The following is a 23,025-nucleotide window of genomic DNA, read 5'->3' as shown; positions in this document are numbered from 1 at the left end:
TCACTCTCCCTCGCTTGGGCAAGGGACATTTAAGGTACTTTTTTAAAAATTATTTTTTTTTACTTTCATTTAACTCAGAGTCAGTTAAGAACAAATTCTTATCTACAATGACTGCCTACCGGGGAACAGTGGGTTAACTGCCTTGTTCAGGGGCAGAACATTATTATTATTATTTCTTTACCTTGTCAGGTCTGGGATTTGATTGAACAGCCTTTCAATTACTGGCCCAATGCTCTAACCACTTGGCTACCTGCCGCCCCGGGTGTGACGATGTAAAATGTTTAATTAAGGGTTTAGGGCCGAGGACTGTCTACTTTGAATTTGGACTGCAGGCTTTGAAGATAGGCTAAAACTACTTCTCACTCCTTCGATACAAAGTAATTTCACAAGGTTGGAGTATTAAGCCGTTCAACTACTTAAGACATTGGCCAAATCTAGGTTTTGGCAATACATTTTAAGAAAATTAACAACTAAGGTATCATTTTTCACTTCTCAAACCCCAGCCTGATCTGTTTGGCAAGCGTTTCTGGAAATATCGCGATGTTGCGCCTCTGGGTTTAGAAACTCCACAGCTGGCCATTTTGTCACAGATACGAAGACGAGTCACCTATCTATCTCTATGGCTTACAATCAACGTAGCCAATACTACTTCCTGAAAGTACTTCCTGATTTAGTTTTTCAAGTTTAAAATAATAATAATGTAAACAATAATGTAGTTAAATATGTAGGAGATATACGTTGGTATTATTAAAACGAACATAAAGAAAGCGTGTTGGCTACATACATTTCTAAACTAAAAATAACTACGGAGTGTCACGTGACACGACATTGGACCGTAGTTCAAGATGGAGTCTGCGCCTTATTTTGTAGCTTTCCACCTACAGTAATCATAATATGGCAAATTATATCAGTGATTTTTAAAGTTCTGAGTTTGAGAAGTTCATTCTTTCTTTGCTTCTCGTCAATCTGTTTGGGATTTGAATATAGGTATTTGATGAAAAGAGAGGTTATTTGCTAAAAATCTTGTCTACTGAAACATCCAGCTAGGTAGCGATCGGTTAAGTGGTTGGAATGTTCATAAACGTTCTATTAATTCGGAGATCGATATGACGTTGAGAGAGTTAAAGGTTTGCCTTCTTGGGGTAAGACAATCTGATTTGTATTCATCTAACTATCTGTTCATTCAGATTGCAGTATGTCAAGTGACAGACGCCACAGCAATGCTACTAAACGTTTTGTGCACCGCACTAACTAATATGTAGCTGGCTGAACTCCATGGCGAAGTACGTTTCTGATGAACTCCACCAACGGAGTGGGGCAGAGACCAGTTCGTCAAACTCCATTGACCATGGAGTTTAGTCTGTTAGCTAATATTTAAATGACATCACTCTATTTTACTCATCAGTAGTAGATTAGTCGTCCAGACTAATGTTGATAAACATTACATGTGTATGTATTGCACAAGTGTTGCGAAATATTTGCATCATATCAGTAGGAATATTTCTTATTCTTGAACCAATGGGGTATTCTCTTCACATAATGATGTTATCCTGACGATGAGTTAATGGTCTGTGTGGTCTTGGCAGTAACCGAGTGGATGAATTCTAACATTCACTAAACTCCTTTCCCTTGTGATTCTTCAGGACACTGGGGTTGGAAAGTCAAGCATTGTTTGGAGGTTTGTGGAGGACAACTTTGACCCTAACATTAATCCAACTATTGGGTAAGTGTTATAGTCCTTCACCCACTAAATATTCTGGAAAGATGATTTCCTATCCTACAAGGTCCAACTGAAATTTGACTTACTCTTTCAAACCCAACCGCTCTGGAAAAAATACACACATACAGTACATACACAGGTTTTGAAGAGGTGTGTGTGTGGGGGGGGGGCTGCCACACTGGGTGCCCAGTGAGCTGTTACACTGGGTGCCCAGTGAGCTGTTACACTGGGTGCCCAGTGAGCTGTTACACTGGGTGCCCAGTGAGCTGTTACACTGGGTGCCCAGTGAGCTGTTACACTGGGTGCCCAGTGAGCTGTTACACTGGGTGCCCAGTGAGCTGTTACACTGGGTGCCCAGTGAGCTGTTACACTGGGTGCCCAGTGAGCTGTTACACTGGGTGCCCAGTGAGCTGTTACACTGGGTGCCCAGTGAGCTGTTACACTGAGTGCCCAGTGAGCTGTTACACTGGGTGCCCAGTGAGCTGTTACACTGGGTGCCCAGTGAGCTGTTACACTGGGTGCCCAGTGAGCTGTTACACTGGGTGCCCAGTGAGCTGTTACACTGGGTGCCCAGTGAGCTGTTACACTGGGTGCCCAGTGAGCTGTTACACTGGGTGCCCAGTGAGCTGTTACACTGGGTGCCCAGTGAGCTGTTACACTGGGTGCCCAGTGAGCTGTTACACTGGGTGCCCAGTGAGCTGTTACACTGGGTGCCCAGTGAGCTGTTACACTGGGTGCCCAGTGAGCTGTTACACTGGGTGCCCAGTGAGCTGTTACACTGGGTGCCCAGTGAGCTGTTACACTGGGTGCCCAGTGAGCTGTTGTGGGAAGTTAAGTGCAATGGCATGTAGGATTTGATTCCAGCAACCCTCCGGTTGCCAGCTCACTTCCTGCCAGATTTTTCCTGCAGATCTGGGATTTGAACTGGCAACCCTCCGGTTGCTGGCTCACATCTCTAACCTGCCCCTTACTGTGCTGTACTGCCTGCCAATGCATTGAGTAATACATTTAGAAAAATGCATGCACATATTGGGATTTACTGGGAGTGATGTCATTCCAGTCTTATTCATTTATAGCCTGGCCTCAGATCTGTTTCTGCTATCATGTCAACTCATGACAGTGAGAGGCAAGGAGTTGACATGATCGCACAAACAGATCTGGGACCAGGCTAATCAATCAATGTATCACTTCTGTACTTTTTTTTGTAATGTGGTAAAAGGGTGAGCCTTATTGTACACTCAACAAAAATATAAACGCAACAATTTCAACGATCTTACTGATTTACAGTTCATAAGGAAATCATTCAATTGAAATACATAAATCAAGGCCCTAATCTATGGATTACACATGACTGGGAATACTCATATGCATCTGTTAGTCACAGATACCTTTAAAAAAAGATAGGGGTGTGGATCAGAAAACCAGTCAGTATCAGGTGTGACCATCGTTTACCTCATGCAGCATGACACATCTCCTTCGCATAGAGTTTATCAGGCTGTTGATTTTGTCCTATGGAATGTTGTCCCACTCCTCTTCAATGGATGTGCAAAGTTGCTGGATATTGGTGGGAACTGGAAAACTGTCAAACACTTAAATCCAGAGCATCCCAAACATGCTCAATGGGTGACATGTCTGGTGAGTATGCAGGCCATGGAAGAAATGGGACATTTACAGCTTTCCAGGAATTGTGTACAGATCCTTGCCACATGGGGCTGTGTATTATCATGCGAAACATGAGGTGATGACGGCGGATGAATTGCACGACAATGGGCCTCAGGATCTCATCACGGTATCTCTGTGCATTCAAATTGCCATCGATAAAATGCAATTGTGTTCGTTGCTCATAGCTTACGCCTGCCCATACCATAACCCCACCGCCAACCATACCTCTTGCCCACGCAACGCTATACATGCTGTCTGCCATCTGCCCCATATAGTTGAAACCAGGATTCATCCTTGAAGAGCACAGTTCTCCTGTGTGCCAACTAAAGTTGGTTACGACGCTGAACTGCAGTCAGGTCATGACCTTGGTGAGGATGATGAGCACACAGATGAGCTTCACTGAGACGGTTTCTGACAGTGCAGAAATTGCAGTGCAGAAATTATTACATTGTGCAGTCCCACAGTTTCATCAGTTGTCCGGGTGACTGGTCTCCGATGACCCCGCAGGTGAAGAAGCTGGATGTGGAGGTCGTGAGCTGTCGTGGTTACACGTCGTCTGCGGTTATGAGGCTGGTAGGACGTACTGCCAAATTCTTTAAAATTATGTCGGAGGTGACTTATGGTAGAGAAATGAACATTACATTTTCTGGCAACATCTCTGGTGGACATTCCTGCAGTCACCATGCCAATTGCACACTCAACTTGAGACATGTGGCATTGTGTTGTATGGTGCACTTGTGTAATTATCATGCTGTTTAATCAGCTTCTTGATATACCACACTGGTCAGGTGGTTGGATTATCTTGACAAACAAGAAATGCTCTCTAACAGGGATGTAAACAAATTTGTGCATAACATTTGCGAGAAATAAGCTTCTTGTGCATATGTACAATTTTATTTCAGCTCATGAAATATGGCATCAACACTTTAAATGTTGCATTTTATATTTTTGTTCAGTGTCATAAACTAGTTGTTCCCAACTCCGGTCCCCGAGTACCCCCAACAGTACAAATGTTGAATGTAGCCCCGGACAAGAACTACTGATTCAACTTGTCAACTTATCATCAGGTCCTCTTGAGTTGAATCAGGTACTGTATATTTGTCTGGGGCTACAACGTGCTGTTGGGGGAAGTCAAGGACTGGAGTTGGGAAACACTGTATTAAACCATGTTAACATTATTTTGAAATGTGACTCGCATTGTATGGTTGTATTTTTGTTTTCCAGGGCATCCTTCATGACAAAGACCGTGCAGTATCAAAATGAGCTTCACAAATTTCTCATCTGGGACACTGCAGGGCAAGAGAGAGTTAGTAATCTTGTATCTTTTACAATATATTTTTCTCCAGATGAAGTGGTCCCTGTTAGATATAGGCCTTGTTTAATTACCGATCTCACATGATATGTGAAATCAACATGTTGGAAGTATCGCTCTCACTGACCTATCCAATCAGATAAGAGATTACATCAAGAAAGAAAGGAAGGAAAGAAAGAACACCACATTTCTAAGGAATTTGACCAGGGCCATAGAGGTCTATGTTAGGGCTCCCGAGTGGCACATCGGTGCAATAAGCAACACAGTCCCTGATTCGAATCCAGGCTGAATCACATCCGGCCGTGATTGGGAGTCGCATAGGGCAGCGCACAATCGACCCAGCGTCGTCCAGGGTAGGCCGTCATTGTAAATAAGAATTTGTTATTAACTGACTTGCCTAGTTAAATAAAAAATAATATATATGTTGAAGGTACATACTCCAAGTGCAGTATGTCATTGTACCTGATAGGGGGCGATATTTAGCTTACATTTAGCTGCCCCCACCAAAACATCAGCTTCTCTTTCCTCTCTCTCACTCTACCACAGCAAAGTTTCACTTTCAGCTATTAGTGAAGGGGGGGGGACATTGATACGGTTTCATATTTCAATATTGTTTTTGAGGGTATTATATAGATATTTTGACTCCAGATATCGATTTGTAAAGTTGCGTTTTGTCTACTAGCGCTAGTCGACTGTACCTGTGCCAAAACTCTGGTATTTTTCATCCTCGAGCTTGTTCTCCATCTTCTTTTTAAATAGTAAGCCACTACCATATTTTTCAGTACTTTTATTTTCATGACTGATCAAAACTAATTTTCTCATGGCTCTCTTGTCCCTCTGCAGCAGACATATAATGATTTATATGTTTGGAACATCAAATCGCAATATCGAGTTGCAATACATATCATATCGACACTGAAGTATCAAGATAATACAGGATCGTGAGGTCCCTGGCAATTCCCAGCTCTATCATCTATGTGTACTGTGTCATTGGAGCGCACTCCACATTATGCTAAATCATGCCTTCCATGTGCATCGTCCTTTGAACAGTCCAGACGAGTGGCTCATCAGCAGTCATAACGTGAGAGGCGAAAGTCTAGGAGCCACTCGCAACATGATCTGCTGTGATGTTAAATCTGGAATGCCTTGTAGCCCACATAGACTGACGACTGAAATAGATTATCTTTCAAAAGATGCACCACATGAGTAATATAACACGATGTAGAAACGTATCATACATGTACACTAATATACTCTGTTGAATACAGTTCTGAAACCAGGTTAATATACAACAACTAGTCTGGCTCCGGATGGGTTTGTGCCATATAGCTAACTTTTTATGGTCGTTATCGTAACAAACATGACGTTTGGCATACCTGTTTACGGTGGTGAGATAATGGTCTGTTCCTCTGTGTTGTGTTCTAGAGAGGGGTGGTGAGATAATGGTCTGTTCCTCTGTGTTGTGTTCTAGAGAGGGGTGGTGAGATAATGGTCTGTTCCTCTGTGTTGTCTTCTAGAGAGGGGTGGTGAGATAATGGTCTGTTCCTCTGTGTTGTGTTCTAGAGAGGGGTGGTGAGATAATGGTCTGTTCCTCTGTGTTGTGTTCTAGAGAGGGGTGGTGAGATAATGGTCTGTTCCTCTGTGTTGTCTTCTAGAGAGGGGTGGTGAGATAATGGTCTGTTCCTCTGTGTTGTGTTCTAGAGAGGGGTGGTGAGATAATGGTCTGTTCCTCTGTTGTGTTCTAGAGAGGGGTGGTGAGATAATGGTCTGTTCCTCTGTGTTGTGTTCTAGAGAGGGGTGGTGAGATAATGGTCTGTTCCTCTGTTGTGTTCTAGAGAGGGGTGGTGAGATAATGGTCTGTTCCTCTGTGTTGTGTTCTAGAGAGGGGTGGTGAGATAATGGTCTGTTCCTCTGTTGTGTTCTAGAGAGGGGTGGTGAGATAATGGTCTGTTCCTCTGTGTTGTGTTCTAGAGAGGGGTGGTGAGATAATGGTCTGTTCCTCTGTGTTGTGTTCTAGAGAGGGGTGGTGAGATAATGGTCTGTTCCTCTGTTGTGTTCTAGAGAGGGGTGGTGAGATAATGGTCTGTTCCTCTGTGTTGTGTTCTAGAGAGGGGTGGTGAGATAATGGTCTGTTCCTCTGTGTTGTGTTCTAGAGAGGGGTGGTGAGATAATGGTCTGTTCCTCTGTGTTGTCTTCTAGAGAGGGGTGGTGAGATAATGGTCTGTTCCTCTGTGTTGTCTTCTAGAGAGGGGTGGTGAGATAATGGTCTGTTCCTCTGTGTTGTCTTCTAGAGAGGGGTGGTGAGAATGGTCTGTTCATCTGTGTTGTCTTCTAGAGAGGGGTGGTGAGATAATGGTCTGTTCCTCTGTGTTGTCTTCTAGAGAGGGGTGGTGAGATAATGGTCTGTTCTAGACGTCGACCGATTTAATCGGAATAGCCGATTAATTAGGGCCAATTTCAGGTTTTCATAACAATCGGAAATCTGTATTTTTGGACACAGATTTGGCCGAATTATTATTTTTTTTACACCTTTATTTATCCTTTATTTAACTAGGCAAGTCAGTTAAGAACACATTCTTATTTTCAATGATGGCCTAGGAACAGTGGGTGAACTGCCTTGTTCAGGGGCAGAATGACAGATTTTTACCTTGTCAGCTCGGGGATTCAATCTTGCAACCTTACAGTTAACTAGTCTAATGCTCTAACCACCTGATTACATTGCTCTCCACGCGTTTATCTAGCGTGTCCTGCGTTGCATATAATCGATGCGGTGCGTATTTCGCGAAAAAGGACTGTCTTGCTCCAATGTGTACCTAACCATAAACATCAATGCCTTTCTTAAAATCAATACACAGTAGTATATATTTTAAAGAAGGCATATTTTGCTAAAAGAAATCCAGGTTAGCAGGCAATATTAACCAGGTTAAATTGTGTCTCTTCTCTTGCGTTCATTGCATGCAGAGTCTGTGTAAATGCAACAGTTTGGGCCGCCTAATTTGCCAGAATTTTACGTAATTATGACATAACATTGAAGGTTGTGCAATGTAACAGGAATATTTAGATGCCACCCGTTAGATAAAATACGGAACGGTTCGGTATTTCACTGAAAGAGTAAACGTCTTGTTTTCGAGATGATAGTTTCTGGATTCGACCATATTAATGACCTGGCTCGTATTTCTGTGTGTTATAATGAAGTCTATGATTTGATAGAGCAGTCTGAGTGAGCGATGGTAGGCACCAGCAGGCTCGTAAGCATTCATTCAAACAGCACTTTAGTGGGTTTTGCCAGCAGCTTGTCGCTGTGCTTCAAGCATTGAGCTGTTTATGATTTCAAGTTTGACATCAACTCCCGAGATTAGGCTGGTATAACGATGTGATGTGAAATGGCTAGCTAGCGGGGTGCGCGCTAATAGCGTTTCAAACCACTCCAAGTCTCGCTCTGAGACTTGGAGTGGTTGTTCCCCTTGCCCTGCAAGGGCTGCCGCGGCTTTTGTGGAGAGATGGGTAACGCTGCTTTGAGGGTGGCTGTTGTCGATGTGTTCCTGGTTCGAGCCCAGGTAGGGGCGAGGAGAAGGACGGAAGCTATACTGTTACACTGGCAATACTAAAGTGACTATTGGATGTTGTTATAGGCAAAGGTATATGAAATACAAGTCGTATAGAGAAATTGTCCTATAATTCCTATAATAACTACGACCTAAAACTTCTTACCTGGGAATATTGAAGACTCCTATTAAAAGGAACCACCAGCTTTCATATGTTCTCATGTTCTGAGCAAGGAACTTAAGTGTTAGCTTTTTTACATGGTACATATTGCACTTTTGCTTTCTTCTCCAACACTTTGTTTTTGCATTATTTAAACCAAATTGAACATGTTTCATTTTATTTGAGGCTAAATTGATTTTATTGATGTATTATATTACGTTAAAATAAGTGATCAGTATTGTTGTAATTGTCATTATTACAAATACATTTTTTTTTAAATCGGCCGATTTAATCGGTAGTGGGGATTTTGGGGCTCCAATAATCGGTATCGGCGTTGAAAAATCATAATCGGCCGACCTCTAGTCTGTTCCTCTGTGTTGTGTTCTGGAGAGGGGTGGTGAGATAAAACAGGTTTTTTTCTTCTGTTCTTTGAGCTTGTCTGAGGGCTTGGCCTGAAACAACGCTTACATTTCATTTTCCCTTAAGATAAGACACTTTCTCTGCCTGCTCCCTAGTTCCAACTGATCCACAGCCACTCTCCCTGCCAGCTCTCCTGCTCTCTCTCTGCATAGGTATATTCAGGGTAGTGGTGAAGCCCACACCATATTGCTGAGGCGTTCAGATCTACTCAGAGGGTAGAGCCAAAAGGAAGGGATTTGGGACTCTCTCGCACACACTCACTCCGTCTCTCCCAGTGTTCCACGGCTGTGAGCGAGAAGATGGGAACATTTCTGGCCTGCTTCACTGTTGTCTTCCTTCATTGTAAATCTGCAGCTGCCTTGTTTCGATGCTGATCGCCTCTGGAGAAGTTGTGGTCATCAGAACCAGTTTGTGTAAATAACAGTATTGGAGTTTGGTTGAGGGGTTTAGTAGAAGCCGGTGGAATGAGAGAGAGCTGTGATTAGAGCTGTGGTGATGCACCCTCTGATGGCCTGACGGGTGCATCATCTTAGCTGTGCTTGTCAACACCCCTGTCCAGAGACCTCCCATCTCACCCTGCTGCTGCACAGAGAAGAAGCTGGGTCTCCCCTTTGCTCATGCATGGACGGGCACTTTTCATTGGGTGCCAGGCTCATAATTTCAGTAAATCATCTACACATGTTTAGCAAAATAAGGGCCGCTTTTTAAATGTTTTATTTTTACAGCTCTGGTGTGGCCGGATGTCTGGGCCCGTATCAACAAAGCCTCTCGAAGTAGGCAGTTTCACCTTTTTCTATCATAATGAAATAACATTATATGGACAGGTTGGGACCTGATCCTAGATCAGCACTCCTACTTTGAGATGCGTTGTGGATTCTAGCCCTCACTGTGAAAATGCTCTCTGGATACACTTTGGAAGGGGACCACACAAGACTGGCTGTACTGCGTCTAGCTACACATCGCTAGCCAGTCAGACAGGCAGCATCCCTTTCCGCCATCTGCCAAGTATCCCAAGTTGGACTCCCTCCGGTAGTCTCGGGGCCAGTAACAACTATAATTGCTAGGAATGTGTGCTTTTCCTGAGGTAACCGTGTCATTCCAAGCTGGGATAGTTTATTCCTTTTAATCCTAAAGGAAAATGAGAATTGGCCCAGGTCGTGCCAAGTCAATGTATGACTGGGATCACTCCTGTTTGTTTTAAAGCTAATCTCTTTATTTCATTAGCTAATAGATTACATGCCTATTATTCCTTTCATGGTTAAATATGCTAATTATGTTAGAAGATTTGTGTGGTAGATTATCCTAAGATGTAGGAGGATCTAGTCTAAATGGTAGCCTAACTTATGACAGGTGTGTTACCTTCCACTTGTTTGTTTGTTTTTCTTCATACAGTAGATGGTCTGAATACCATTCATTGTTACTTCTCAGTATACGTGATAACAATCATACCAAATCAAACATATGCTGCATGCCTTTTCAACAATATCAAAATGCTTGTGTTCACATAATTTGAAAGAGTGAGTCTGAAATTGATTGTGAATGAAGATACTTTTCTGCAGGTAATTTAGGCTGTAGCCTGCACATTTTAGAGATATTGGATTTGGTATTTGGAGAAGAATGCTTAGGTTCGCATTTGGTGACAGCAGCTAGGTAAATGAAACCAAAGTATGGATCACTGTCTCTCCTCGTCCAATAGTTAGGTGAACTATCCTTAAGCTTGACAACAGGTTTAAAAACAGTAATCGCAGAGACCTTTTTGCATTTACCCATCCAGTGGAAGGAAAGGTCTGAAATATGCATTTGATTTAGAGTTCTATGAACACAGGCATATGCTAATTGCATTGGCATTTTCAAGCCAGAACTCATAAGCTTTTGGAAAATATTATACCAGAAGAAATGGAGAACTGGCAAACATCAGGCACCCCCCAACAATGGAATGGGAAACGCTGTAAACTCAGCTTGTTTTTATTATGCAGGGATTTGTGATCTGCTGGGTGAAGACCAAATGTATAGTTCTCCATTAATATGAAATGGCTAACTGCCTTTGACACATTGTGCTCCTCTTTATCCTGATGCTTACCACATGTGAGTCCTCGATGGAAAGGCTTGCCATACTTCCCATGTAACGAAAGCCACTTGGCATATAGGCTTGGAACAGAATTCCTTTTAGGGTTTTCAAAAAGGTCCATCGTTTCTCTTTGCTTTAGTTTCACCCCTCCATTTTGAGTTGGATGTTTTATCTCATAACACGTTCAGGTAAAACGGAAAGTGAAGTAAGTTACGTAACGGTGACGAAATGTAACCGTATACGGCTTAATAAAGATTGGGTAGTTTGACTGTGTAATATTTTGGAAACGGTCGGTAGAACGTATTGCAATGCTATTTTGGTAGCCTTTGATTTTCTCATGGATGTCCTAAATAAAAAATTACGAGCGATCTAGATACACAATCCTTGAAGATGAGCCAAAAATGTCTGTCACTGTTTCTTTAAAGCATAGCATTATCTCTTAGGATAAGTCATGTACTGTTACTTTAATTATGATCTACACTACCACAAATGCATACATGGCCCCTTGACCTCACTATAACAGTGCAACCGGTTTGGCTGTAGATAAATCCCTGTTGAAAGCTTTAGAAAACCAACTATCTTCTCTGTCCAGAGGGACAGCCTCTTTATCTGAAGAATGGTTGCAGTCCATTACTCACCGTGCTCTTTCTCCACTTCTCTCCCATAGTTCCGTGCGTTGGCGCCAATGTACTACAGAGGCTCTGCGGCAGCCATCATTGTTTATGACATCACTAAAGAGGTAAAGTTTTCCCTCTGGTAACATGCTGTGATATGACATTTGTTTAGTTGTTGTTTTTTTCCTCATGTTTAAAAGGACACTGTACCACTCTTTTCCTGTGATGTAATTTTGCTCAATTATATTTTTTTTACCACAGAAAAAAAAATCTCTAAATAGATTGACCTTTTGCAAAACACAGGTATCCATGCACAGAATTCTGCTGTCAACTGTAGGCAACTATGGGGGCCCACTGGTCACTGAGTCCAATGTAGGCATGTTCAGTAAACATCTGATACTGGCCACTCTCACATTCCATGTGGAGAGAGGCACACCCATTTGTCTGCATATCATGTTTACATCGCCTATGTTTTTCATGAATGTTTAAACCACATACTCCCACACAGTCATGCGTTGCATAACATTTTCTCAAACTCTGACATCTTACAATATAAGATGTTTACTAGGCCTATATACTGTATACTATAAAGTTAGTAAGAATGGCTCGAAACGTTGTTTCTCAGGACTCGTTCCAGACGTTAAAGAACTGGGTGAAGGAGCTTCGTCAGCACGGCCCGCCCAACATCGTGGTAGCCATCGCTGGCAACAAGTGTGACCTATCCGATGCCAGGTAAATAAATCCCTCATGTCCCCCCAGGAAGACATGGTTGCGTCCCAAATGGCACCATATTCCATATAGTGCACTACTTTGGACCAGGGTCCTGGTCCAAAGTAGTGCACTATATAGGGAATAGGGTGTCATTTGGGACACAGACACTGGTTTATTGTTACAAATCAGCAGCATGGCTTCCATACTCTCATTTTACCAGAGGAATCGCTGAATTGTTGACACGAGATTTGCTTGTGCTACATTTTCTAATGAAAGTTAAAGGACTCATTCCACGCTTTGTTTGTGCAAGGGACGTCATCGACCGAGCCAAGCATGTATCTTGAAACTTTCGACTCCCAACAATTTGAACGTACTGAGGAACGGTAACAAGCTCTCTGCTGGAGATATACTTCTCCCAGTTTATCTAATGTCACTCAAACATGCTGGCTTTAGATGAGAGGACTTTAACTACTAGAGTAGCTTAATTTGCATTGAAGCAATGGAGAGAACTGATGCTTGAAAATCGATGACATTTTTTTCCCATCTACTATCCATTAGTATTAGTCTTAGTTGACAATCTAAGCAGTTGTTAGACATGACTGTACATGGAAATGTTATACAGCACAGGTCTGGTTGAAAAAGAGAAACATGGATATGCTATTGTTTGCAGTCCGGAGTGGACTCGGGAGCGTACGATGCTTGTTCGCCTCCATGTAGTCCACTGTAATAAGATGAGCATTAGCTGGATTGAATGACAGAATAGTAGCACTGGGGGAAGAAGTCTAGCAGAGATGAGCACTGTGATACTGGTGGGGTGGTGCCACCTTGGGTCCCATTCTCTGTTCATCTCCCTGTTGGGTTCGTCTCATGTTTGAAGGGGTGTGTCCTCGTGCCTCCTCTTTCTCATCTGCACTGATGTGAAACAACTGGACAGGCTGACGTGAATTCTTGGCTCATGTCTCCCCAGTATTGAGCTGCACCCATAAAAATCCCCATTTAAAAGCTTTCTGTTTAAGCTAGAGATATTTGTTTTTGCATTGGATGTATCTCAAGAGTGTGCAAAGCTGTCATCAAGGCATTGGGTTGCTATTTTGAAGAATCTCATATAAAATATATTTTGATTTGTTTATTAACACTTTTGTTGGTTACTACATGACTCCATATGTGTTATTTCATAGTTTTGATGTCTACAATGTAGAAAATAGTAAAAATAAAGAAAAACCCTTGAATGAGTAGATGTGTCCAAACTTTTGACTGGTACTGTATATCAAACCTTTTTTAATTTACTCAGAGGACCTTTATTAGTATATGGAGACTGTTTAGTGCCAAGAAAATAAGGGGTTAAATACATGTAAAAATGTTTTAAATGTTTCCTGGTCTTTCTTATATCTCTCAGATAAAGGACAGGCACTTCAGAACAAACTTACTTCAGATTTTTGGGGGACTATCTGTTGTTCCATGTAGTGAATCTGTTATTCAATGCGTTCGTATGGGCTAATAGCAGTAAGGACTATCTGTAATTCAATGCGTTCGTATGGGCTAATAGCAGCAAGACACCAAAAAATATTCTGTATATATTTTTTTTGATACTTCGAGTGGTCTTAAAATTCTAAATCAAATAACTAAATGATCCTTGGTATGATCTTCTTAAAACAATTGCACATAGCTTAGTAGAACCCCCTTCCCCGTCTGTTACTGGTTAAGACTTGAACACACCCGTCTTTTATAGGGAGGTCTCGGAGAAGGATGCCAAGGACTACGCCGACTCCATCCACGCCATCTTTGTGGAGACCAGCGCCAAGAACGCCATTAACATCAATGAGGTCTTTATAGAGATAAGTAAGTGTGTTTTTTTTTTTTTTTTCACTAGCTTTTGGAGGCATCCAATCTTTTAGGCCAAATATATGCTTTATGGTTTACCATGTTTATTACTAGTGGTGTACAATGGCTGAAATTGTCCTTGTTTATTTAAGTGTACCAAGCAATATTGTGTGAGCTTCTGCTGATGTTCCTATTTTAACCAATGGTTTCTGGGCGTAACTTTTTTTTTTTTTTTTGTCCCTCTTGCACATTTTGTTCCCGCCTGCAGGTCAACGGATCCCTGTCCTAGATGCAGGGGGAGGGGCTGCAGGGAATGGCTTCAAACTGCGCCGGCGGCCCTCAGAGACCCGGACCCGGACCTGCTGCTGATGCTGCCAGTGATTCCTGACCGTAGTCCCCACATTCACCCTTGACCCCTGACCCTTCTCTGCTTGCAGCCTCCATAATCCCCCCCCCCCCTAACCACAGACCTGCGTCACAGAGACCTGGGAGCTGTAAATTCCACTCCTCCATCAGGAAACCCTGATTACTACCGCCATTGCGTCCTGCGACTAATGCTACACTGTAAAGAGAGAGCAGCCGAGCAAATTACAGTTCACTGGGATATATGACCATATCTCATCGTTCAATGCGGCTAACTTTGGCTCAGTTATTGTGAAGCTGTAGCCTTGTGTTGTTAATGCCTATCTGGAGCCCAAAAGATTCAAATGAAGTCCACAGCCTTTAAAGGCGCTGTATTTGTCGTGCAGCATTTACAGTGATATGACCTCTGCAGAAGTCAGGGCATTTTATTATTCTTGCTCTTAACCAAGCAGCACAGAGCTGTTGTGAAGGAAGTTGTCAAGGTAGTGAGTTTGTGTTTATGCAGGACCTCCCGCCCACTCCTACCGTCAACCAATCATGTCACTGCGGAGTTATACGGAGCACTCTGTATTGTTACAAAATTTGAGATGCGCACAGTGATGTGGTGTGGAGCTGAATTGTGTCACACCATCCTGACGGTGAATCCGACTACATTTTTGGATTAAGCATAAATTGGATCTCAGTATTTAGCCTTTAGGTTCGCCAAGTAGGTCTATGGCAGCTATTCTTTAGGTTCGCCAAGTAGGTCTATGGCAGCTATTCTTTAGGTTCGCCAAGTAGGTCTATGGCAGCTATTCTTTAGGATCGCCAAGTAGGTCTATGGCAGCTTTTCTTTAGGATCGCCAAGTAGGTCTATGGCAGCTATTCTTTAGGATCGCCAAGTAGGTCTATGGCAGCTATTCTTTAGGATCGCCAAATAGGTCTATGGCAGCTATTCTTTAGGATCGCCAAGTAGGTCTATGTGTAACGGATGTGAAACGGCTAGCTTAGTTAGCGGTGTGCGTTAAATAGCGTTTCAATCGGTTACATCACTTGCTCTGAGACCTTGAAGTAGTAGTTCCCCTTGCTCTGCAAGGGCCGCGGCTTTTGTGGAGCGATGGGTAACGATGCTTCGAGGGTGACTGTTGTCGTTGTGTGCAGAAGGTCCCTGGTTCGCGCCCGGGTATGGGCGAGGGGACGGTTTAAAATTATACTGTTACATTGATGCTGTTGATCCGGATTACTGGTTGCTGCGGAAAAAGGAGGAAGGTCAAAAGGGGGGTGAGTGTAACGGATGTGAAACGGCTAGCTTAGTTAGCGGTGTGCGCTAAATAGCGTTTCAATCGGTTACGTCACTTGCTCTGAGACCTTGAAGTAGTAGTTCCCCTTGCTCTGCAAGGGCCGCGGCTTTTGTGGAGCGATGGGTAACGATGCTTCGAGGGTGACTGTTGTCGTTGTGCGCAGAAGGTCCCTGGTTCGCGCCCAGGTATGGGCGAGGGGACGGTTTAAAAGTATACTGTTACATATGGCAGCTATCCTTTAGGTTCGCCAAGTAGGTCTATGGCAGCTATCCTTTAGGTTCGCCAAGTAGGTCTATGGCCTCTATCTTTAGGTTTGCCAAGTAGGTCTATGGCAGCTATCCTTTAGGATCGCCAAGTAGGTCTATGGCAGCTATCCTTTAGGATCGCCAAGTAGGTCTATGGCAGCTATCCTTTAGGATCGCCAAGTAGGTCTATGGCAGCTATCCTTTAGGATCGCCAAGTAGGTCTATGGCAGCTATCCTTTAGGATCGCCAAGTAGGTCTATGGCAGTCTCACCCCCCTCCTTGCTGTGTTCACTTCATCCTCCCGTTTTCCAGATCTGTGGCTCGTCCAAGCCTATGGCACCAGATTCCTATGTGGCTCTGGTCAAAAGTAGTGCACCTTATACAGCGACTGTACAAAACATTAAGAACACCTTCCTAATATTGAGTTGTCAGCCTCGTTTCGTTGGGGCATGGACTCTACAAGGTGTCGAAGGCGTTCCACAGGGATACTGATCCATGTTGACGCCATTGCTTTCCACAGTTGTGTCCATTTGGCTGGATGTCCTTTGGGTGGTGGACCATTCTTGATACACACAGGAAACTGTTGAGCGTGAAAAACCCAGCAGCGTTACAGTTCTTGACACAAACCGGTGCGCCTGGTACCTACTACCATACCCTGTTCAAGCCACTTCAATCTTTTCTCTTGCCCATTCACCCTCTGAATGGCACACCACAGGAGGTTGGTGGCACCTTAATTTAAGAAGAACAGGATCGTGGTGGCCGGAGCGTAATCAGTGGAATGGTATCATGTACATTAAACACATGGTCTCCAGGTCTTTGATGCCATTCCATCTGCTCCGTTCCAGACATTATTATGAGCCGTTCTCCCCTCAGCAGCCTCCACTGTGGCACACAGACAATACATGTCTCAAGGCTTAAAAATCCTTTAACCTGTCTCCTCCCCTTCATCTACACTGATTGAAGTGGATTTAACAGGTGACATCAATAAGGGATCACCTGGTCATTCTCTGTCATGGAAAGAGCAGGTATTCCTAATGATTTGTCCACTCAGTTTAGAGAAATGGGGTACCATCTGAGAGGAATCCTACATCTGTCCTGTCCTTGAAGCTTTTCTGTGTGAATTGTCCCCGAGTGGTCCAAAGCCACAGCAGTTGCTATGGTTTCCCCAAGTTGTAAGAGCTCCCCTCCCTGCTTTTTTGTATATGTCTTGTAATACTTCTGAAAAGTTTACACAGATTTTATTTCCGTTCTTATCTTGTAAACCTCTACACGGGTCATGGCATCATTGGATCTGCAGCATGCAGTGCTTCTTCTCTTGGAACAACCACATGATCTATTTTCCAACAGGAGACTAAATGAATGTTCTACACGAATGTTCTATTTGTTAAATTCTGCTAGTGTAAAAGAAGTCATTGTTCCATTTTATTTTTCTTCCCAAATTTAAGAAGAAACATCCCCAACTCTAACTCTTGTGAACCAGGTAGATGATCAGTCAGGTGCATGATGGTAAGTGTAGTTGTGTAGTCTGTTACATTTTAAGGACCTTCACACAGTGCTTTGCAGCACAGGGCCACGGCAGGTGTTTGCCAAACCGCTTGATCCCTAATGGGGGTAATGTGTGCTTTTTCTGTCATATTGTTTCTCCATTACAATTTCAGTGCTCATCAATATCATTGTGTCTCTCAGTGACTGCTTTAGCCTTGACACTTTGGAGGGAAAATGTGTTTGATAAAAGGGATTTTAACTTGGCTGGTTGATGGTTACCACCGAAAAGGAGTCATTTTATTGCTGTCTTCTACATTGAGGCCTCGTATCTTAGAGGCCCAGGCTGTTTGAGTGCTGACAAGACTGGCAGTCAGCAAGTGTGCGGTTATAACTGCTAACGTTTTCCACTTTAATAGTTGACAGTTGGGGCGGCAGGGTGGCCTAGTGGTTAGAGCGTTGGACTAGTAACCGGAAGGTTGCAAGTTCAAACCCCCTGAGCTGACAAGGTACAAATCTGTCGTTCTGCCCCTGAACAGGCAGTTAACCCACTGTTCCTAGGCCGTCATTGAAAATTAAGAATTTGTTCTTAACTGACTTGCCTAGTTAAATAAAGGTAAAACATTTTTATTTTTTTATTTAGCCAATCGCTGAAATTCTGTAAATGAATTTCCCTGGAGTGCTTGGAGTATACTGCCAGCCCTTTTACAAGTGTTTTCATTGCGTTTCAATGTTTTTGAAATGGCATTTGAACTGTTTGTGTTAGTTGGCAACCCCCGTCCGTCTGCGATCTCTCACTGTTTTTTTTTGTTATGACCGTTTTACAGGAGAGTGATTTTGTGAGGTCCTGCCAATTCTTTAATTGTCCCATAAATTTTTTTTTTTAAATCATCGTTCTTTTCTCATTCCTTTACAGAATAAGCACTGGCTCGCACATCCAACATAGTTTTACTACCTGGCCAGAGATAAAAAAAGGACCATATCTGGAAACTGGACTTGTTCTAAGAAGAACAAGTCGACAATCTTTAGATCTTTCTAAAGAAAAGGTTTCCCGCAGAGAACCAGGCACAGCTTTCCATTGACATGCTGACCCGCTGATGAACCGTGCTCTCTTTTCAATTCCAAATGATGTGCTCTACTCCGGGGACCTGTTTCATTCGTTCCCCTTGCTTCTTCTTTCTGCTGCTGGCTGCCTTCACTACGCTGTGAAGCAAGCAATTAAGGAAATCTTGAATATGGTGTGCATCTGGAACACCTTGTCCAAAAATACAAAGAGAAGCGATGAAGGAACACAGCAATGTGTTCACTCTTAAATTGCTCCTTTGTGTCGTACAGTAATGTAAAGTCTCACATTTTAGTTCCTGACCTATTGCCATTTGACAGGCAATTTAGGGATAATGCCTAGCATAGAGTGATCCATGTAGTTGTTCCCCTTTTGATTTCCTCCTAGTGTCTTTCTCTCTTGCCGAAAACACGTGAATGGGCCACATTTAACACCAGTTGAGGACTGGCCAGCCTGCCTCTAGCTGTGGACCGGCCAGCCTGCCTCTAGCTGTGGACCGGCCAGCCTGCCTCTAGCTGTGGACCGGCCAGCCTGCCTCTAGCTGTGGACCGGCCAGCCTGCCTCTAGCTGTGGACCGGCCAGCCTGCCTCTAGCTGTGGACCGGCCAGCCTGCCTCTAGCTGTGGACCGGCCAGCCTGCCTCTAGCTGTGGACCGGCCAGCCTGCCTCTAGCTGTGGACCGGCCAGCCTGCCTCTAGCTGTGGACTGGCCAGCCTGCCGTCTGAATTGTCTGTCCTTTATCGTAATGTGTGCATTTGTTCACTTCCTTTCATTTATTTAAAGGAAATGACTGGTTTAAGAAATATGATGGAAAAACTCTCTGTATTCAGTGGACACCAATCTAACCCAATGCTTTTAAATGAGCGGGGAGGAGTACACAATTGCACCCTGTTTAAGGGATAGGAGGGATAATTGTGTTTCAGGGTGGGTCTCTTGAGGTGAAGTTGTCTTAGAGTCTTTTGTCCTTTCCATTATAATCAGTGCTGATGGGAAGGTGTGTTAATAGCAGGGTTGACTGTAATGTTCTTCAGGATTTTTTTTTTTTGACAACCATGTCAGTGCAATAATTGTCTTTATGGCAAGGGTTACTAAAATGTGCCAAGAATTTTTAGGTATTGAGAAGATCTAGTTTCAAGTTTTATTGTCACATGCACAAGTACAGTGAAATGCTTGACTTGCACGCTCTACCAAACAGTGCAGTAATCAATATCAAAATAGTATAACTCATTTTTTTTGTGTGTGTATATATATATATGTGTGTGTGTATATACTGAACAAAAAATATAAACGCAATGATTTTACTGAGTTACAGTTCATAAGGAAATCAGTCAATTGAAATAAATGTATTAGGCCCTAATCTATGGATTTCACATAACTGCTTAGGGACACAGCCATGTGTGAGCTTGGGAGGGCATTGGCCCACCCACTTGGGAACCAGATCCAGCCAATCGGAATGAGTTTCTTTTTCCCCACAAAAGTGCTTTATTGCACACAGCAATACTCCTCAGTCGATCCCACACGTGAAGAAGCCGGATGTGGAGTACCTGGGCTGACGTGGTAACACGTGGTCTGTGGTTGTGAGGCCGGTTGGACGTACTGCCAAATTCTCTAAAATGGAGGCGGCATATGGTACTGAAATTAACATTAAATTCTCTGGCAACAGCTCTGGTGTATATCCCCGCAATCAGCATGCCAATTGCAAGCTCCCTCAATTTGAGACATCTGTGGCATTGTGTTTTGACAAAACTGCACATTTTAGTGGCCTTTTGTCCCCAGAACAAGTTGCACTTGTGCAATGATAATGCTGTTTAATCAGCTTCTTGATATGCACACCTGTCAGGTGGATGGATTATTTTAGTAAATGAGAAATGCTCACTAACCGGAATGTAGACAAATTTCTGCATAAAATTTGAGATACACACTAAAAGTTTAGAATGGAAAATCTGGGATCTTTTATTTCAGCCCATGAAACATGGGACCAACACTTTACATGTTACGTTTATATTTTTGTTTAGTGTAATTAAGAAACCACATGGCCAGGGGCTGATGAGTCTGTTTGTCTGAGCCTTGATACACCAGTATCTTCTACTAAGTCACCGCCTGGCATGTATGTCCTGGATGGCTGGGAGCTCACCCACAATGATGAGGTGGAACTGTCCGTACCACCCTCTGTGGGGCCTTCCGGTCGAGGGCGTTGTAATTGCTATATCAGACAGTGATACCACCAGTCAGGATGTTCTCGGTGGTGTAGCTGTAAAAGTTCCTAAGGATCTGATGGGCCATGCCAAATCATTTCAGCATCCAGAGGGAGAAGAGGCACTGCCGTGCCGCCTTTACGACTATGCTGTTGTAGGAGGACAATGATGAGTCTTCAGTGATGTAGACACAGAAGAACTTGAAGCTCTTGACCCTCTTCACTGCAGCCCCGTTGGAGGGGCCCCTCTTTCCTCAATTCCAGGATCAGCTCATTGGTCTTGTTGACATTTAGGGAGAGGTTGTTGTGCTGACCTCTTCACTGTAGGGTTTCCCAAATGCGGTCCTCGGGACCCCAAGGGGTCAGGTTTTTAGTTTTTTTGCCCTAGCACTGCATAGCTGATTAGTTGATTATTTTAATAATCAAGTTTTGATCATTTCAATCAGCTGTGTAGTGTTAGGGAAAAAAACAGAATGTACACCCCTTGGGGTCTCGAGGACCGAGTTTGGGAATCGCTGCTGTAGGCTGTCTCATAGTCATTGGTGATCAGGCAGACCACCGTCGTGTCGTTAGCAAACTTGATGATGGAGTTTGAGGCGAGCTATGAGTACAGGAGGGGGCTAAGCACACACAGTTTGGGGGGCCCCTGTGTTGAGGGTCAGCTTGTTTACTGTGTTGTTGCCTACCCTCACCACCTGATGTCGGTCTGTCAGGAAGTCCAGGATCCAGTTGCATAGGGAGGTGTTCAGTCCCAGGGTCCTGAGCTTGTTGATGAGCTATAATATGCTTACATGTTACTTTTAGTGATTGATTAAGTTTTGAGCTTCTGATCATCAATTATTCAAAAGGCCTTTAAAAATACAATGTTTTTATGGTTGTGGCGTTTTTAAGTGTTCCTCAATGATTTCCACTTGAAATGATATCGTAGTTAGCCAGGACAGTGCATTTATTAAAAAGGGAAATGTATTTCTGGTACTTTACAACTGCACTTTCAGATGAAATATTTGTGTACCTTACCTTTTTAGGTATATTATTGCTGATTTATTTTGCTGACATTTTTCTGCAGCAAACCTATCTGAAAAAATATTAACCAGACAAGTCCCAATACGTCTTGTACTGTCTGTTTGAGTAAATCATTTTCTTTTTTTTTCATAGCCTTTGTAATGGCATTGCATCATATGCCTTTTGTATTCCAGCAATCATTATTTTACAGTGACTTTTTATTTTGCTCTCTATCGTTGTAGAAGATGAGGCAGCTTCTTCTCTGTGACATTTTAAAATGTTATTTCAATAACACACATCACAATTGCATTGCTCACATTTGTTCTAATGCTTAACAGTTGGAAATGTAGATATTTGTAACATCAATAACAGTGTAATGTCTAGGTGTACTCATTTATGTCTGGTGTGTGAAAAGATAAAGTTACTGAATTTGACATATTTGGCATTGGAGTGCTAAGGGCCTATCATAGAAAGACAACCAGTTGCATTAATAATTTTTGGGGAAAAATACCAACAGTCTTAGGCTGGTCCTGAGAGATTTTTCAGCAACATATTATGTGAATTGTCTTATTCGATGTAGATGCCACCAAACATGCACACAAATCAATGACTATTTAGCCTGTAAGATTGAATATAATGTATGTTACATTGTCGGAGATGCAAGACCAGGCATAGATCTACACATGTATAGTAACTCCACCACTACTTTGACATATTTAGCTTTCATACTTGTCATAATGACTGTAAACAATAACCACAAAAAAAAAGAGTCTGAAACATGTTAGCATTGTTTTGTTGAATGTCTAAAAGGGAATTGTCAAGCAGTTTACTAATAAATACAAACATATTGAAGGAATTTGTGTGTGAGTGGGATACTGTCTGCTGGACTGTGCTGTGAATATCTCTGGTCCAGGGTGTTGGTGCACATTTCTCTTCTAAGTTAAGAGGTACAGGTACGACCTGGACCAGAGGTACCTTGGAGGCGGTGTGCTTATGTGAGTCAGGGAGATAAAGTGAAAGTGGTGTTATGTAATTGGTCCTCTTGCACCAGTGGCAGTTAGCCTTCTGGTTATTTATATATATATATATATTTAATACATGACTCTTCAGGCATGTGTATCACTGGGATAGGATTCCATGCTGCACTTTGAATAGTGCTGAGGATGCTGAACGTTCACCTGACAACCTCTCAACACGCCAACACTGGGGTCAATCAGGTTAGTTATTTCAAGTAAACCTGTGTGTCACATGCATGTTATAAAGGGACATTGTGAAGGGTGATAATTTGCATTTGCCTGAAACTACAGGATTAACAGGAATGCCATTATAGGTCGTTAGAAATGCATGATGTATGGCATTAATTA

General features: G+C 42.9%; 1 protein-coding gene across 7 annotated transcripts; it reads left to right on the top strand.

The window, feature by feature from the left end:
* Window positions 1–839: 839 nt before the first annotated feature.
* LOC118400622 (ras-related protein Rab-22A) lies at window positions 840–22,517 on the top strand. Of its 7 annotated transcripts, none has more exons than XR_008074655.1 (8): window positions 840–1,142; window positions 1,644–1,723; window positions 4,607–4,688; window positions 11,555–11,626; window positions 12,127–12,233; window positions 13,942–14,051; window positions 14,302–15,176; window positions 15,932–22,517. XR_008074655.1 is itself a non-coding variant. In XM_035797643.2 (7 exons), exons 1-7 carry the CDS (start codon window positions 1,107–1,109, stop codon window positions 14,400–14,402), a joined length of 588 nt encoding a protein of 195 aa, XP_035653536.1. In that variant the 5' UTR covers window positions 840–1,106; the 3' UTR covers window positions 14,403–22,517. The 7 variants fall into 7 exon arrangements, 1 of the variants encoding a protein (XP_035653536.1); XR_008074650.1 differs by having other exon boundaries at window positions 14,302–15,211; XR_008074654.1 differs by having other exon boundaries at window positions 14,302–15,281.
* Window positions 22,518–23,025: the final 508 nt, after the last annotated feature.

The sequence above is a fragment of the Oncorhynchus keta genome, chromosome 21 (assembly GCF_023373465.1).
Source record: "Oncorhynchus keta strain PuntledgeMale-10-30-2019 chromosome 21, Oket_V2, whole genome shotgun sequence".
NCBI lineage: Eukaryota > Metazoa > Chordata > Actinopteri > Salmoniformes > Salmonidae > Oncorhynchus > Oncorhynchus keta.
Note: the sequence above shows the minus strand (reverse complement) of the source record. Positions and strands in the feature narration are given on the sequence as shown.

What these genes read in the sequence shown, in the direction of transcription:
- LOC118400622 (XM_035797643.2), top strand. Translation starts at nt 1,107, where the DNA reads ATGACGTTGAGAGAGTTAAAGGTTTGCCTTCTTGGG. An exon ending in TAAAGGTTTGCCTTCTTGGG is followed by an intron (nt 1,143 to 1,643) that starts GTAAGACAATCT and finishes GTGATTCTTCAG; the next exon opens with GACACTGGGGTTGGAAAGTC. An exon ending in TTTATGACATCACTAAAGAG is followed by an intron (nt 11,627 to 12,126) that starts GTAAAGTTTTCC and finishes GTTGTTTCTCAG; the next exon opens with GACTCGTTCCAGACGTTAAA.